The sequence below is a fragment of the Dromaius novaehollandiae genome, chromosome 6, assembly GCF_036370855.1.
Source record: "Dromaius novaehollandiae isolate bDroNov1 chromosome 6, bDroNov1.hap1, whole genome shotgun sequence".
NCBI classification, from domain to species: Eukaryota; Metazoa; Chordata; class Aves; order Casuariiformes; family Dromaiidae; genus Dromaius; species Dromaius novaehollandiae.
Genome location: NC_088103.1, coordinates 31,718,383 through 31,736,727, shown reverse-complemented (window position 1 = coordinate 31,736,727; position 18,345 = coordinate 31,718,383). Strand labels below are relative to the sequence as shown.

At 41.5% G+C, this 18,345-nt stretch overlaps 1 protein-coding gene across 1 annotated transcript in view; it reads left to right on the top strand.

Moving 5' to 3' along the window:
- Positions 1-5,569: 5,569 nt before the first annotated feature.
- LOC112989796 (adhesion G protein-coupled receptor A3-like) overlaps positions 5,570-18,345 on the top strand; it is a 281,364-nt gene continuing 268,588 nt past the window's right edge. The window contains exon 1 of the mRNA XM_026111146.2: positions 5,570-6,032. Within this exon, the coding sequence (XP_025966931.1) occupies positions 5,812-6,032 (221 nt within the window). The 5' untranslated portion in view covers positions 5,570-5,811. The remainder of the gene's footprint in view (positions 6,033-18,345) is intronic.

The following is an 18,345-nucleotide window of genomic DNA, read 5'->3' as shown; positions in this document are numbered from 1 at the left end:
TCCTTTCAGAGATGCACAGCAGAAGGGCGAGAGGCAATGGATACAAGTGGCAGCAAGGGACGTTCTGGTCAGAGCTAAGGTAAAAGTGTTTGCAGTGAGGATGGCCAAACCCTGGAGCAGGGCCCAAAGGGAGCTCGTGGAGGGATTCATAATGCCCCTGGACAACCCCTGAGCAATGAAATGTGCTTCTGAAGCTAGTCCTGGTTTGGCAGGGGACTTGCATCAGGGAATGTCCAGAGCTTCCTTACAAAACAAGTCTTCCTGGGATTCTCTGAGTCTGTGCGTAAAACCCAAACCCTATCAGCAGCTGCAGTGAAGTGTATTTAATGTCAGTTTATGAAGCTGCACAAGTAGGTAATGCATTTACTATATGTCTGCGACTCTGGTCATCTTCACGACCTCAGATCATCTGCTTACCATTTTACGCCTTATCTGCAGTGATGAGAATACCTAGCTGGTAGGCCTAGAAGTACAAAGGAAGGTATAAAGATCTCTCTGGATCCTCAGGAACAATTCGGGAAGGTAAGGAAAAGCCTGATTTGACCTTTTATATGCAGGGAGATAACAGGGAGAAAAAACGTTCTTGTGTAACAGGAAAATAGAGCTTGAAATAGATCTCTGTCAGAAAGACTCAATTTTCGGACGGTTAGATTTTTCCTCACTTTTCTCTCCCTTTCTCTCGGCTATGAGGCTATGCTGGTAAGTCGTGCAGAATTCTCCCATGTCTTAGGAACCGAACAACGCTAGGAAACACAGGCATGCCTGCAGCAAAGTCCAGAAAAACATGTCCTCACAGTGCATCTTAAAACCATGTGCAAGAGAAAGAGGACGCGGCCGTCCCCTGTGTGCTTTCTGCTCTGCCTTCTGCAGGATGCTGCCTCTGTTTCCCACATCCTCTATTTTGCAGTATGAGCCCTACCCCACGCCAGACCTCAGACAGTACAAAATTCAAGAAGCTTCTTCTCCTTTGGCTGACCATGCAAAAGAGTTATTCTTCTGCTGCCATGCAAGTAAATAAAGTGGTATCAAGAGATAAAAGCTAGAACATTCAAAAATACATGCCATTAATATCACTTCTGAACAATTTCAACCTGTTTTCTTCTTGCAGGCAAGGACCTTGGTAACAGTTGGAATTGCATTTAGCGATCATCAGAAGTTTACACTGACATGCATTCACGTGCAGATTTGTTTGGGCTTTTTGTTTGTATATTGTTTGGTAATAACTCTGAGGTTTTCATTGGAAAAAACTTGGCTCAGCTTTGAGAAACAGCTTACACTCTTGTTCTCCAAATATTATTTATTTATCCCACAGCTGACAGTTTTGTGATAATTATTCCACTGTCTGCTGATAGTTTATGATTATTTGTATGTAACTGCACTGCTACATTCTCTGTTTCTAACAGATTTTTGCATTTGTCCAGTCTGCCATGTAATAAATAGAGCCACACTTTTCCCAGGAAGCCTCTAACTTCAAGGACCTACTTATTTCAGTGAAAAACTTAATGCACCTTTTTCTGACAGCTGTCACCCTGCAAAGTGTGTGAAAATATTTTGATTTTGCATAAGGTGTGGTATTTATAATGGTAAACATGGTGTGAAATATAAATGGAGGGAAAACAATGCAATTATGTTGGAGGTTTTCCTATAGTATAAAGTCTGTTTAATTTTTTTAAGATAAAATCAATACAGAGGTGTTTCTGATTGTGCTAATGCAGAATAGCAGCAGAAATGAAAATCCTGTTCTGTCGTTTTTTTCTAATTCACCATTGTTCCCTATAGTACATTATTCATGGCTTTGGGTACTCCAGCTCTAAATGACACAGTTTCTGCCTTTCCTCACAAGCTTGCTCAAAACCGCTACACAGATTTGGGAGTTTTTGCCGAGAGTCTGTTTCTGCACCCAGTTTTATCCCACTTTGGTACAAATTTTGAACAACTTCGCTTTCACTCTTTTATTTATTATTCTTGTTTGTTTTGAGATTGTCAATGCAGCATATGAGCTCTTCATGGAAAAGGAGTCTCCTACCCCTAATGCTGACATATTAGTTCATTGTGTATGAAGCTAAAAATCACTGGACTCCTATGTGAAAGTTCTGCTGTGACTGTTTTTATGCTTCCCCCCCGCCATGGGCTTTCAAAGAATGTCTTTTCACAAAATTCCAAGTGTCCGAGTGGAAACCTGCTCTGGACTGCTTTTCTCCAAGTTATTTTACCTGTCTCTTTTTCTAGGCCGGATCCCTTCTAGGCTAGTTTCTTTCATTATTTCATTCTAAGGTCTAACAGACATAACACTGTGCTATGCTGATGTGAAAAGTTGCATGAGAGGTAGTTGCTATCAGATAACGGTTGTGGAGCACCTCGGCGCTGGAGGAAATGGGGTGGATGATTCATTGTTTCACTGCTGTCAATAAAGGGTCAATGCTTAAGGAATTAAAGGGCTGATAGGGTGCCAACTTCTGGATAAGAAATAAAACAAAAGCCCTGACCATTTGCGGTTATTAAAGTTTCCATGGCTCTCTTCCAATACTAACATACTATTTTGAAATCCTGACAAAATTCAAATCGACTTATTTACATTCTGCCTCCCCATATTTCCTATCATTGTATAATGTGTTCTTGTTACTTAATTGCAGGGCAATCTTCAGTGATGTTAAGCAGGTGCTGCTGTTTGGGCTTGGGAAAATGGTCCAAATATAATGTAAACCTGTAGTTTAATGAATTACCTGTATCTCTAACTTTGGATTCCCTTTTATATTGTTTATCTTTGTTCAGGCTAGTACCATTTTAGGATTATCTTCTTAGATTTATTTACATTCCTTTTAATTCTTACACGCTCTGCCACAGGGTAAAATCTGTCTCTCAAGTGCAGTTGGAAGGACATGGCGGATACAAACACAGACATTTCCACCTACTAAAAATCCTCAAGGCTCTTGCTGAACAGAATTAAAAATAGAAAGAAAATAGTCATATATATAGTCATTTTCTTACTTCCACGCTCTGTCACAAGAAAACTTATCCTCCATTTCTGTTAATTTATTTACATTTAAATACTATTTGATTATGTTAATAACTTAGAAAATAATCCATATTTCAAGTGACTCTCCAGTCTTGCTTCTGTCTGCCACGAAGTTCATCTGAGCAGGGCTCGGCCACTGCTCTTTGAGCACTCCCTACCTGCTTCTCAGGGCTTCCTGGGTGGCCGTGTGAGCAAAAGGGCATCAGTGCATGTCACATGCTGGATGCTGAGCAAACCAAGAGGGACAACTGTAAGAAGGGATAGCTGGAAGTGTCCTTCTCCTATGGTATACATGTACCATAATCTTGGGCTAGATGCAGTAAAGATTTAAGCAAAACTGAAGGGCCCAAGGTCAGCTCTAAATTTAAAAAACTCTCGTTCAGTTTGTTTAACTGCAAGGCACCACAACTCACAAAGTGTCTTTCTCTTTGACGTTAATGTACGCGATATAACAGAATATTATAACAGACGAAAACAGAATTGCCATTTTGCACTTACCCAACTGCCTGTTTAAGGAGCTCAGGCCTTACCGCCTACCTAAGTCTCCACAAGCACCCAGGCTGGGAGGCACGCTCTGTCTAAACCTGGCAGTTTTGGGACCCAAATGTAATATAATTTTCATTACTTTTAAAATTGCAGTGCTACAACTGTGGGTGTTTTTTTTTCTTTTTTTTCTTCCCCTCTCCCAACAGATCCTGGGATTATTCCTTTCACAAAAAACGAGAAACTCTGTTGTTTCCACATCGTGGGAGAGCTGAAGTCGCCTCTTCCAAAGTAGCTATCATGGGTGCGACACGTCCTGCTCTGCTGGCCCAGGCAACTGAAGCGGGGCCTGGCTTTTAGGTGCCCGTGTCCTTATTCAGGCTTGTCCTTTACGTGAATTTAGAGTGTAAGTTCTCAGGGCAGGAAACATTATCTGGGCTTGTAAATCATCATGCAAACTTGACATTATTCATATTTAAGGATGACCAACAGTGAAGGAGGGGGAAGATAACTGAGTTTTTTGTTTCTTTGTCTTAAAGCAAGAACAAAAATGGATCAAATGTGGGAAGCGGAGAGGAAACTTTCTCCTTATTTTTCATGTGTAATATCAGGAATAATAACTCCTTTCTTTTCTACTTTTACTGTAGGATTTGATAGATGGCTTGGATCTGACTGTGAATCTTCTTGTTCCTTAATAAAACCTTGTTCCGCAAAAGCTTTCGGGATCAGTGAGCTAGAAAAAAAGTTAAAAATCGGCTTGCATGTGTTCAGGAGTCAGACTGAAAATTTCCCTTCCTTCTCTACCAGGTTTATGCTGAATGAAAACGATGTTACATTTCAGTAAATGCGTTTTTTCCACGTGTGCCCAGAGCTTTCAAAAACAGTATGGATGAGACAGAATTTTTCAGAGGTTAAAAAAAGAAGCATTTATGAATTGAAATGCTACCTAGATTATCCTAAAGAACAGCATGTAACCATTACAGTGTTGCTCAGTCTCATGTAACACAGTCCATTTTACAGCCTGCCGGTAAGTCTTACACAAGTTTGCTTTTAAAAGAACAAAAGTTGCAATATTAATGATTCTTTAAGTCAACAAATGTGCAAAGCACAAAAAAGTGTTCCCGAGAAAGTTCCTGGTGTCCTGCAATTTCACAAGGGCCCACCGCTCCGCCGATCATTTATTAATAAACTTAGTGCCTAAAGGCTCCAATTAGGTGTTAAAACGCAGTGATAACAGGCATTGTACATGTGCAAGACAAATCTTCCCTAAGGGGCTATAATATAATGTTGCTTTAAAAAAATGGTAACTTAGAGCAGCTTTACAGGCATGGCACGCTGTTACTGACGCTTCAACGCAAACGCCCGTGGAGGGGGAGGAGGCAAGGAAGGCGCAACTCTGGTAAAGGCCCATTCAAAATGGAAGTCTCTGTTAGCAAGTGGTGGTTTTGTCCACTTTCAGCAATAAATAAATTAATAAATAAATAAACAGAGCAACTTGCAACGGATACTGAAAAGCTTCCCTAAGAAACAGCAGTCGTATGACGAACTCACGAACAGCTACTGGAGAGGGCTCCACAGCCGCAGAGCGCCCCAAGGGAAGGCGAGAAGCACCTCCGCCTGCTGCCCCGGACTCGCAGCGCTCTCCCACCGCGGGCCAAGCCTTCACCGCAGGCAGCGGCCGAGCGCGGGGGCGGCGGGGGGGGGGGGGTGGCCCTGCCCTGCCCGGCCCGGCCCTGCCCTGCCCTGCCTCGCCCCACGCCACGAGCAGAGGTGCGAGCAGCACGTGGCGGGCGCGCCGCCACCGGGGGGGGGGGGCTTCCAAAGCGGCAGCCCCCCGCCCTGCTTTTGCGGGGAGCGCTCGCCGCACCGCTGCCTGTTGGCTCTTTCCCCCTGCCCTTCACTGCCGGGCGTGAGCTCGGGCCGGCGCTAGCGCGGCGGCAGCAGGTAAGCGCCTTCCCCCGGGAGCGGCCGCCGCAGGTAGCGGGCGCCCCCCCGGGGAGCGCGGCGGGGCGGCGCTGCAGCCCCCCCCCCCACCCGGGGCCGGCCCCCCCCCCCCCCCCCGGGCAGCGTTATTCCGGTGAGTGGCCGCGGCGGCGGCGGCGGGAGGAGGGGGCCGGCTGCACGCCTCGGGGTCCGCCCAGCGCCGCCGCTCGCTGCACGGGCTGAGGCAGGAAAGGAGCGGCGGCTCCTCGGAGGAGGAGGAGGAGGAGGAGGAGGAGGAGGAAGGGGAAGGGGAAGGGGGTCCCTCGCGGTCCTCCGCGGTGCGGGGCGCGGCGGGCCATGCGCGGCGGCTGCGCGCCCGCTCGCTCAGCATGCGCGGGCTGTGCCGCCGCCTCTGCCTGGTGGCCGCGGTGCTGGGGCTCTGCGGGGGCAGCAGGAACTGCCCCGACCTCGTCGTTGACAGCTGCCTCTGCGCCGCCGAGCGCGCCAAGGGCCCCGGCCGCCCGGCCCTGCGCATCAAAGTGGTCTGCAGCGGCGGCGACTTGGTGGAAACTTTGCAGCCCGCGCTGCTGCCCGGCCGCACCGTGTCCCTGTGAGTACGGCCGCGGGGCAGCGCGCACCTGGCCGGGAGGGGGGTGCGGGAGGGGGTGTGTGTGTGCCAGCTTTCGGGGCACCCTAAAACGGGGGGGCGGGGGGGCAGCGCACCCCCCGCGTTTGGGTTAAGCCGCGTGAGCGGTGCCGCCGCCCCCGCTGGGCCGCGGGGGGCAGGAAAAATCGCCCCCGGCAGATGATGAGCCTGACGCAGCTGTTGGGAAGTATGCGAGAGTTTGGTTTTGTTCCCCGTCTGGGACCTCGCCGGCGCTTTGGTGGCGCTGGGGCAGCTGCGCTCGCCCTGCTGCGAATCGCGGGCGGCTCGGCCGGCGCTCGTGGCGCACCTTGCCCCGGCGGGGCGGCGCGGGGGGCGGCGGCGCCCGGCTGCCTCCCCGGCCCGGTCCCCCTTCTCTCCCGTCCCGGGGAAGCTGGCAGTTTGGTGGAGTTTAACACCAGATTGCGCACAGCCATCGGAAAGAACCGAATCTCCGATATTGCCCCGAGTTGCCTGGTGGTTCAGGATGACTCAGTTCGGTGTTTTCCTGATTTCTCCCTGCCCCCCCCTTTATTTTTTTTCTTCAAGTCAGCTGAAAATAGCTTGTGTTTATTGTTGCCTGTTGCACATAAATTTGAACGAATGATATTTATTACAAGCAAGCCGGGGAAACTTTTTATAGCTGCATCCCCAAGTGGAGGTGCAAGTAATGTCCCTATAATGGACCCAGGCATTAACACGTCTGTGACACTCACCCTTCAGATCGTGCGCGTATCCAACAGATCTTTTACTGTTGAATTTAGTTCTGTTGACAGTTCATGCTGTGAACATCTCCACTGTTCACTGCATTTTCTTTAAGTCAACACTTCTAGGAGACAACTGGTAAAGACAGTAATTTATAACATCTGGGCAGCTTGTGCTGGGGAGTGTACAGATGTGCTGCGCGCGCTTCGGTTCAGCTCCAGCTAGAACCGCTGAGTGACTTTATGCTGATTAGGTGTATGCTGATTACTCATCTGGGAAGCTTCTGCTTGTTAATATACCAGAGATAATAACTGTACTTCCTGTTAAATTTTAATAGACTGTTTTAGAATAATTTTATTACAGCAACACAAGTTTTGGCCTAGCCAATAAATTCACTGTTACTTTTGTTGTTTGTATAACTGGTTATACAGTTATAGCTTGTACTCCCCAAAGTGTATAAAATGTCGACATCTTGGGTGCACACAAACTATTTTTCCATTGGTGAAAGGTTTGTGGAAACTCTCACACTTAGCATATCTACAAAAGCTTCTCAAGTGTTGATTTGCAGAATTGTATTTGGATTTTTTAGGAAATCTTTTCTATTGACTAGGTAGGTGAATCCAGCTGACCATAGGATGAACAGAAGTATGTGTTCACTGTTTAGAAAAAGAAGTTGAGTTCTGAGACACAGAAGTGAGAAGAGATGAGTGGAGGAGAGGGGTGTACTTGTAGTGGTAGGTGGGAGGATTTGCTCACTTATATCTCTGCTTTAAGGACCTGAAAGCAAATGCGGTAATACCACCCTAAACATACACATTTCAGATGATATTTGCTCATACTCACACTAGAAGCACGCTGTGTGAAGTTTTTAAACTTACTTACAGAAGGCCATTCATCCGATAGCTTATTATCTGTACTTAGAGGACATAAAACTATAGGCCATCGCTTTTTCCTGTATTTCACTCAAACATGGTTCCATGTATCACCTAAACATGTCCCTTTTATCTTACTATCTTTTCTCAGGTTTTTTCTTTTCTTTCTAACAGTAAACTTAAAGCTGAATCTTGCAGGTAAAATGGAAAAAGTTAAAATCTTGATTAGGGATATAATACTTTTCAGTAGTTGGAACATACAGATGACAATTTTAGTGAAAGTGTCAAAGACTTTCTAGAAGAAGCTGTTTTTAATGAATTAAGTTACACTGGTGAGATTTGGCCAGCTGCAAAAAATAGTGGTAAAAAGCTCAAACACTAGTGCGCTTACTTTGTTTTTGTAGCTGCATGGAAGACTTAGGGAAAAGAGAATATTCTAGTAGACACTGCCTGTTTCCATTCAGTTTTATGGGCCCACAGAGAGGAACAGAGCTTTAACATATGGAACATAACCTCTTGGATTGCTTTAAAAATTAAGAAATGTAGAGGTGAAAAAAAGCAATGTGTGTTTCAGATACAGTAACACTTTAATGAAACAATGTAACAAGCAGTAGCGATTTTATTTGGTGGATTAAATCATCTCCCTATATATATATTTATCATATAGGGGTGCTGTTTCTCTAGTGCTATTTTCTTTTGGAAGGGAAGATCTAAGCCAAACTCTTTTAGCTGCTCAGCAGAGATGACAGAGAAGTTTCCTCTGCTGTATCTCTTAAGCCATTAAGAATGAAGTTGTAGATGTGCAAAATTTGATTTATATGCTAGGTAATGTTGCTTAGCAGCAAATTTTAATAAGTTGTTATTTGTTAGCTAAATTTTTTTTTCACCTAACTGCCCATGGACTTTGGCTGAGACTGACGATTTCAGCTCTGTATGGCATATATGTACTGAAAGTATTGCTGCTGAAAATACTTTAAAAATGTGATTGGCAATATTTGACTTCCCATAAGCTAGCTTGAAGTCACTGGAGAAATTTATTTATGATAGGTTTGGACCAATTATTTCCAGTTTATGATGTGGGAAAGTTTGTATAGTTTCTTTGAAATCATATGAATACTAGACCCATTCAGTACTGTCCGGATGCTCCCAATAATAAAACATCACACTAGGGAAAAAAAAAAAAAACCACCAAACTTGGATATGAGTTGATAAAGCTACTATTCCCTCCTTTTCCTCTTTAAACGCACGCACGCACGCACACACGCACGCACACACGCACGCACACACACACGCACACACTCATGTATATATGTATGTGTAAATGCCCTTAATTGTTTTGGATTCCTTGTTTCACTGTCTTCATCTAGTGTTTCACTGCTTTGGAAATGGGATTCAAGTGCTTGGTTTGGATTAGAAGAAAAAGCTTGCTGTAGCTTCAAAATCTTGTTAAAAAGAATTATAACCATTATTGATTTGCAACATCTATTTCTGTGCCTTATATATCGGAGCAGGAGGAGGAAGGGAGTTACTCTTTTTTTTTTTTTTTTTTTTTTTTTTTTTTTTTTTTGCTGTGGAGTTACACTCCTCTTCTGTCACCAAATTATGGGAACCATTATACCCACATCACTCTCATTAGGCATGAAAGCATAGACCCAACAAGGAGGAATAACATCCCTCCAGGATAATGTATTTTTCTCAGTTTAGACTTTATGGCTGAATACTTGGGTTTTCTTATATTGAATCAATATTTGAGATTTTTTTTTTGTAGTTGTGTGACTGGATTGTTGCAGTGTGACCTTTTAACGTGTAACTCTGGAGAAAAAGGTTATTTGCCGTTTTCTTTCTCTTCTGCATTAATGGAAGTTTTAGTTGTTAAACTTCTGACTGACTTGCTGAAATTCTGGCTATATGGAATAAGACGATGTAAAAACTTTCCACTTTGAGCAACGTGAAAGGCCTACAGTTTGAAATTTCGGGAGTTAGGAGGTTAGGTCCTGTCACCAATTATTCCACTTATATTGGACAGTATATCTGCAGGTGGTTACTTACTATCTGTGCCTTTTTTCTTTGTGTCAAGTGGTGTAAGAAGCTTATCCTTTTCCTTTTCTTAGAAGTTCTCAGTTCATTGCAAGTCTTGAAATCAACGGGCAGAAGGTACTTTGAAGTTATAAATGCCATCCCTTTCTAATAGTGGTATCACTGTTTTTCCCCTCCCTCTTAATTCAAAAGCAGGTCCAACGTTTATTCCGAAGGCTGCCATTTTTACAAATTTAGCCCACAGGTACATCTGTGCAGGTCTGTTCCTTTAAATGTCATTGTAGAAATGAAAATTTAGGGTAATGTGATTCAACAGTGATTATAGTGGTTCAATATCGTACATGAATTTTCACATTTTCATATATATGCTTTTCTTCAGACTGTGAATCAGGGGCTGTCTTGAACTCCTCATATTCTTAATTTCAGAGCGAGGCTATGTGATTTCAGTGGTGATCCATAGCCATAACTTGTACATTGGGTTTTTTCCCCCATCTTCAAGGCACTTTACAAACGTTAACTGCTGTTCTAAAAGCAGCATTTGTCCCAAAATTTCTTTCCCAAAATTATTTTTATGTCATTTTCATTTATGTCATGTCTCAATTTATTCTAAGTTATTATATTACTATATTTGTTTCATGTCTAGTCTTGTCTTTTACACTTCTATATTGCTTCAATTTAGGATGTATCAATATGGTTTAGTACAAATATCATGCTATAAAAATACATCACAGAAATACATTTCATGCCCCAAAAAGCTTTAAGTTGTCCAAAGCAAGCAAGGCAAGAATTGAGGGGAGAATGAAGAAGAAAACATTACTTAGTAGTTTTATCTCCTCATCTTAAAAATCTTTTTCTTTATTGGTACAAGGTCTCACATAATATTACTAATTTGTAAATAACAGAGTTCTTAAAAAAATTCACAAACATTTTCACCTTAGATAACTTCCTGTGTTCACTTACAGTGTGGCAGCAAAAAGAATAAAAAGCAGGTTTCCTGCTCCATTATTTATGCATGTATACATATTTATACATGCTTTCTCCAAAAAAGACAGTTTGTCATTGTGAAAGAAACTCCTAACATAAGGCAAACCGGCCTAAAACATGCAAAAGGCTTGGGAACTCTGGGACAAATGGTAGGGGAAAGCAAAGGAAAGAGAGGAGAAAAGCAGTAGGGATGAAAAGTCTTTAGTGATTAGTCCAAGTTTCTTTAAATGTTTTTTTTCATATACATTCAGCTAGAGTAGTTATGAAATACCATTACTGGAGTTACTTATTTTTTTTTCTCATGTTATTTCCAGTGAGAGAGTATCTACATTTGCATTCTCTTGTTTACTTGGCAATACCTTGAAGAACTATGATCACTTCTAAATTATGACTTTCTGATTGCGGAACTGGTGTGTTGGCATTAAAGAAAATTTTGACAATAAAGGAGGGTGGGAGGATTGATACACTCCAAGACACATAGAATGCTATTTGCAAATAAGGTCTAATATACAATAAAGGCTTAGCTTACTGTTTTAATAGTTATTCGAATAACTCTTTAAGGTTATACTACTACATGCTGGGATTTCTTTGCCTCTTTATGTGAGGAAACTTGCAGTATGATGACTTAATACTTAGTTTCCTTACACAGGTAAAAGTAAACTTGCAAGGAGAGTAATGGGTATGGGAAGGGAGGAAAAAACTTTATCATATAAATGTATATCTGATGTCTACTGGAAAAACCTAGATGAAGTCGGCATTTAGTGAGGTTGTATAATTTGTCAGCTGGCTAGCTGGTGACTCTCTTTGCCTTAAGCAGGAAGAGATTTAGTATATATCACTGTCTTTTTTTTTTTTTTTTTGATTGGCCTAATAGTCACATAGCCTGTTGTGTTTTTTCTTTTTCTCTTTTTTTTAATGATCAGAAGATACGTGCAGCAAAACTTTGTTTCTGAAGTGTAGGTATCTTCATCTGTTGCGCTGAATTAGTGGCCAGGCAGTAGGTGATTTATGCATGTGGAATTTCACATTTTACGAAGCGGCATGAGTTTTTGCCCCTTGGGACCAAAGTACTGTCAGCCCTTAAAATGGAGTATTCTTTAAAGATTTGAGAACGCAGCGTTCTTTCTAGAAGGCATGTTAAAATGTTTTCTCAAAATACCAGGGTATTTCGAGGGGACAAGGAGAGAAAAAGGTGGCATAATAAGCTATGAGGTGAAGCGGCATAGAAGGGCACAGAGGAGTGTCTTGCAACAACTCTGTAGAGCCAGCAGAAAAGGGTCTGAAGGATGTTAGTAAAAGGAAACTCCTAATTTCATTTTTTACATACGTTTTCCTTTCTCTGCATCTTTCAGAGGTTTAAAATCACACATCTTGTTTAATTGTTTGATGCTGTACGACAAGAGGGTCACATGAACACCTGTGACCCAAGAAGCCCATTTAGTCCTTTGCCGTTAATACAGATGCAGAAACCTTTTGCGAAAAAGGAGGCAGGGTAATGGTGCTTTCCTGTGCGAAGCTGCTCCCTGCATGGGGCCCTCTGTCATCACAAATTTTGCAGCTGTTGGATCCAACCATGTCCAGATAATCTATCCCTACTTTCCTCACTACTGTCTTTTGTCCTGTTTTTGTAATACACAGCTGGCATAAATCGGGAAGTTAAAGGGCAGATTATCTTCCCTGAGACAGATTCTCCTCTAACAGCCACCAGGAAATATATATATGAAGCTCACGCACTTCCTTCATGCACACGTGGGAATTGGAGCTTTGTGCCAGCTTGAGTTTCACCTCTTAATAGTATCTGTGCATGTTTTCAAGCATCTCTGCTTGTGCTCTTTAACTTTGATTTTGAGGAAACCTACCTACTGATTTCTAAACTTTGTCCTTTCCCATCATCCTGATAGAATATTCAAACCCACCACATTAAAAGTACAGGAAACATGAAAACGTTGCCTATATCCTTCTCTAGTCAAGTATGATTCTTTGGTCAGTTGTAAGTTTGCTGTTCAGTTCTAGAATTCCCAAATCTAATTTGACTAAAAACTGTGTATTATTTATACTAATAACAATTTTTCCATCTACTTTGGAAATTACGTAATACAGAGAAAGTTTAGGCTTAGTTCTTACTTTTGTGGCAACGTGCCATTCTTCTCCCTTCTCTTAAAATCATTTCCAACTGTGTTTTCATGCCTGGGACTGATTTGGGAGTACTCTGAAAGTACATTTAGTCATATGGAAACTCTGCTTTTACTGTTTCTATTATAGTCTTACAGACTTGTTGACAGTTTCTTTTCTGTATTAAGTTGGATATAATCTTATCTGAACAAGAATATGTCAAATGTATAAACCGTTCTGCCAATAAAGTAAGCGCACACAGATTTACGGGTTCTGTATTATGCTCATAGACCTATAAATCTTTGCAAAAAACCTGAGATTTATTCTGAGGTCATATAGAATTTAGATCTGCTGATAGCTATGCATAAGTAAGCAGATTCTTTTAAACTTGTATTTTAGGCTTTCTGTTGGTAAGTGCTTTGAAATGGCTATTCATCAAAACTCATGAAGGTATAAAGGCACTGGCATAAATTTTCAGCATATATACTGTGAGTTTTGTATAACTCAAAATGAAATTTAATAGACTTTCTTTGTTATTAAGGTATCATTATGGTTTTTAAGTAACCTGATCAGTTAAGGCCTCCAAAAATAGAAATATTCCAGATTATGGCCATTTAAGATTCTCCTTGTCTATTGAAGAATTACTGTGATTCCTTCCTTCTAATAGCAATCAAGTCAACATCTCCCCATAAAGATCTTGTTCTGTTATGAGGTAGACTATTCCAAAGAGTACGTTAGTGTGTGTTTTATACACAAAAGTATAACTGGAAGGGTAAAGGCTTGTGTATGCTGCAATTTGAGCAAAGAGCAAACTAAATCATAGATTGGAAAAGAAATTTAAAACTAGTAATAACCAAATCAGGCCTAGAAAATTTGGAGCAAAGCAGAGACTTCGTCAAAGAACCGAACACTTAACATTGATACATATTATTAATTCCTTGGCAACAGTTATTTAGATATCTGCAGTATAAATTAATAAGCAAGATACCAATTTCTGTGAGCGCAGAGGGGTGGAAGAAGAGCATGATCTGTTCTTGAACAACTTTCTCAATAGAAGAAGCTTTGTAGAAGTTTCAGAAGAAGTTTACCGAGATGCTCGGAAAGTCCCTCTGAAGGAGTGTGTTAACAACTCAGCACAATGGGAGACTTAACAGCATTAAGAAAAAAGGGCATTGCCAATTTTGCAGAATCAAATTTACTGGCACTCCAGGTCTCTGCTGAGAAACTGAACTTTTACATGTTAACACGTATCCTATCAGAGGAGCTTTGCCGGCTGAGAAAAACGCCTCGTTCTGTGTCGTCCCTGGGCCATCCTCTCTGCACGGAGCCGTCTGCTGTTGTCCCCAGAACCCCATGATTCTGCTCTTCGCCTTTGATGTTTCTGCCCATTTTCTCCTCAAATGCACCTAATTTTTGTTCACATGTATCACACACTTTCCTTTGCTACAAATACTTCTCAACCCCACTCCCATCTATCTCCTTCCTTGTCAGCTCTGCTCTTGGTCGTCTGACGCACCTCATTCTCACTTTGTCACGCGTGTCCCGTTCTCGGCCGGGCTGCCCGCTTCCTTGGCCGAGCGCCGCTGCTGCTGCTGCCAGCTCCCGCTCTCCACCGTTGCGGGGTGTTCAGAGGGGAAGAGGAAGAGTTCCGTTCCCAGTTTTCTCTGCCCTTTTGTGACAACTTCTGGATCAGTGTTGCAGCCCTCTCTCCAAAGCTGTTAAATGCGTAGAATGCAAATAATTATAGTGATAATGGTGAAATCTTGAAGTGTGGTGTTATGCTGATTGTAGTTCTTGAGCCAGAAAACTAAACTTTTCAATATGTGGGCAAATGTACGCTTGAGGGACCGCATTCCTTTCTCCTGCAATATAGCCAGTGTTATTCATGTTCCAAGTTTATCATACAGCTCCATCTTAAATTAGATAAATTAATGAGTTGTTCTCAGATATGGCTGTAGCAGTTGACAACTCCATACTCGTTTTGCAAAAGCCACGATTTCCCATGCATGCTGCAGGTGGAGTGTTGGAGAGAAACCTCCACCCAAACGCGGTGGCCCTCATTGATTGCAGATGATCATTGCTGTGAGCTACGTCCTGCAGTCCTGGCCTGTGACTGGCATTGCTCTGTTAAACAGATAAAAATGGGGCTTTTTTAAAAACAAAGTATGCTTTCCATTGTAGGAAAATGATGTATATTATTCCATCTGTAATGAATGTCATCATTATAAGACTTTTCTTTTCCTGTTGTGCGCACATTTTGCAAAATATATGTACCAACTTCTTGTCATTAGACTTATTTATTACAAGAGGCCCCGAGAGAGTCGTACGTCTCATCTGTAGCAATTCAATAATCCGTAGAGGGGGAAGGGCAGAATTTTGTCTTGTGCTTCAGGTAACCCTTTACAGTCTAATACCGTTATTGTTTAACAGAATTCATGTTACCTGGTGTTCAGAAAATGGAGTCAAGCTGTGGGAGTTATAACCACGTATTCAGGTGGCTGTTTAAGCTCCTGGTCTGTGTAAGAACGTCCCTGTAGTTAGGGGTTGGGGGGGAGAGGTCTTCCACTTTTAGTAGCAACAGGCTCTCAGAAAGTTAAACTGCCCTTTCTTAAGTTAAGTTAAACTTGGTAGGAGTATTATGTAGGAAAAAAATCCCTCCACAAGACTCCTTTAACGGTGGAAAACTTGAGGAAGAATTGTAGGTCCATCCAGTGCTAGTAGGAAGCCATCCCTAAGAGATTTTTTTTTTTTTCCCTGTGATCATGCTTTGCTTTTCCTTTCTTTTATAGCAGTGCTGACAGAGTCCCATTACGTTCTTAGTGTCTGAGCACCTGGTTGACATTTGCAGCATACCTTAGGAAGAGCAGAGGAGGACAACGTTTGGGATATGAACATCAGAAAATGAGATGATGTCAATCACAGATATTTGATATTTACCTATTAGTTTGAAATAACCTGTGTATTAAATGAATGGCAATTGCTGTTCATGTAAAATAAAGACTTCTCTGGCATATTGAGATGCTTGCTAGGCTTCATGAAGGTACAGCTAAATTAGCTACAGTTAATTTAGTTAAACAAAAAAGATAATGAAATTTTCAGAAAAAGGAAAAGTAGTTTTTCAAGCTCTTCATTGTCTTTCTCTTTACTTGCGTAATAAAAGGATGAATAATGAAGTTCCTTGCTAATATTTAAAATGTGGAAAAAGTGTGGAGATGTTCATTTGTTATTCTGCAGTTTATATTCTCTCCACTTTCTGCAAAATTATGTGTTATAAATAACAATGTAAAGAGTCAACAATATAGATTTATGAACAAAAAGGAACTGTAAATGCTAAATAAATGTAATAAATTCTAATCTTCTGAATTTAGAGCAAGTGAAATCACTGCTTTAGAATACTTCATGCTCATTGATTATCATTATAAACATATTTCTAATAAACTGTTCTTCCTGAAACACTTCCTTTTAATTAATTTGTGCCTGAGTTTAATAACTAGTTCATTAGTGAATTGGTCCATAAAGTTGTCTTCATAGCAAAATTTTACAGAGTTAACAGTAAATTGCTGACTGGGTCATCTTGATTTTTAAATACTCAGATAATACAGCAGTATTGGTAACTGGACGAAATTACTTCAGACGAGACTGGCCTCCATATTTTTCATTTATTGCTACTGAGACTAAGAAAGTTGAGTGCTTGAATATCCCTGAAATTAAATGTTAAGTTGCTGTTTTATGTAGGTACCTTTGAAGAGCTCAGGCCAACTGTTTGATATCTTTATTACGATCACTTTACAAACCGAATACGTGGTTGCCACACTCTTTGGCAATGAAGAGGGATTAAATGCCAAGCCCAAGTTTGGAATGGACTAGAGCAAAAATTTTTTAATGCTAGTTTTCCAAGGCACTGTTTTAGCTGAGGCAGGGTGATTGTTTCAAACAAAGAAAGTCCCTCAGGTAATCTTTTATTAAATAGCACTGAAGTCAAAGTTTTTCTCTGCAAGTAGCTGTCAGAATGGTGGTATTGAATTCTGTGCTGAGCCAGTGGTCCCAGATGACGTGGAGTTAGTGTGTAAGGCTTTGTGTTTGCCTGGCGCTGCCTTTTTATCCTGGACCAGACCAGAGATCCATATAGCCTTGTATGCTGTCTCCCATAGTGTTTAAAAGCAGGTGGGTAGGGTGAGATAGTGGTATGATTTTTCCCCCAAAGGATCTTTAGCCCCTTGTGACTTGGAGACGTAGTTCTGTGTATTCGGCCTCCGAAATGTATTGTTTTCCCATGGACCTGTCCAGCCCTCTCTGGGACCATGTGAACTTTTTGCGTTTGTAGCACCCTGTGGAAAGAAGGTGCACTGCTATACAGCTCATTGGTAAAGAACAGCTTCATTGTACTTATTCCTGAGTTTTAAGAGTTCAGAACTTTCTTTGGAATTTGTTTCAGCCAGAGCTGACTTGGTGATCAAACTCGGGGATATGGACCTGCTTCTGTCTTTAACCAGGGAGCCGCTCTCTGTGCTTTCCTAGTTGTCCTTTTACTTTTTTCTTGTCATCATTAATCACTGTCAGCATGCTGAAAGGCAAGGGAGTGCTGAAGTTTCAGGAGATAGAATTAATTTATACTATTAATAGTATTCTTTCTTGTATGTAATTAGCAATGTCTTTAATTTTGTGAAGAAGGAAAGGTGATAAAACTTTTTTGTAAGCAAAGTCATTACATTTAGCTCAATCCACAGAGAAATGCACTTGTGTTCTAGAAAAAAAGAAACTCTATTCCTGCTTCTAATGGTTTGGATTACTGAAAAGTGAATAAAAGTTTAAAGTCAGACTTTTCATTGGTTGGCCTAGTTTTCTGGTGGCAGGTTGATAGATTTACCTCTGTCTTCCTGAATATTAAGTGCATCTTTGCTTTTCTTTGAACATTGAGGCCAATCTTTTTTTGTTTCTTAGTTACTTGTCCTAGAGCGGGGAGAGGCATGATTGAGAGAAAAGCTATCAAATTGCAATAACAGCATGCCTATGAAAAAAGCTTTTGGAGGAGGAAAATGATTTTAAAAGGTACGTAGTACTGGTGGATTGGTTTTCATTTTTTTTCCTCTGCTGAAAATCATTTTTATTGGTACTGATGCTAGTAATTTACTTGTGCAGAAAGACTGCAGGATGTTGGCTCTACTGATACCCAGTTTACTACAGTTAGGTTTGTTTTTTGCTTGTGTGTATTGTTTGGTTCATAGCTCTAAGCCTAATAATGTGCTAATATTGGATTAATAGACTTTGTTTCTTTGAGCATGGGTGACCATTCTGCACATCTGAGACTGGAGTGAAATGGGTAAAAGAAACTAGAAATGGAGAAAATGACATTTTGAGCCCAAAGTTTTGGACTAGAGTAAAGAGGGTGAAGCTATTGACAGCTTTATTTTGAGCTGGATTTCTTCCCCCCCACCCCAATCTAGAAAAACTCTTTTTGGAATGCCTCCTTCCTTTAGTTAGTCTCTCCATATTGCACTTTTTTGGGGGGGACCTACCTGAGATGGATACTCGTTCTCTAAACATCTGCTGTTTTGGGTAGGCTGTCTGCA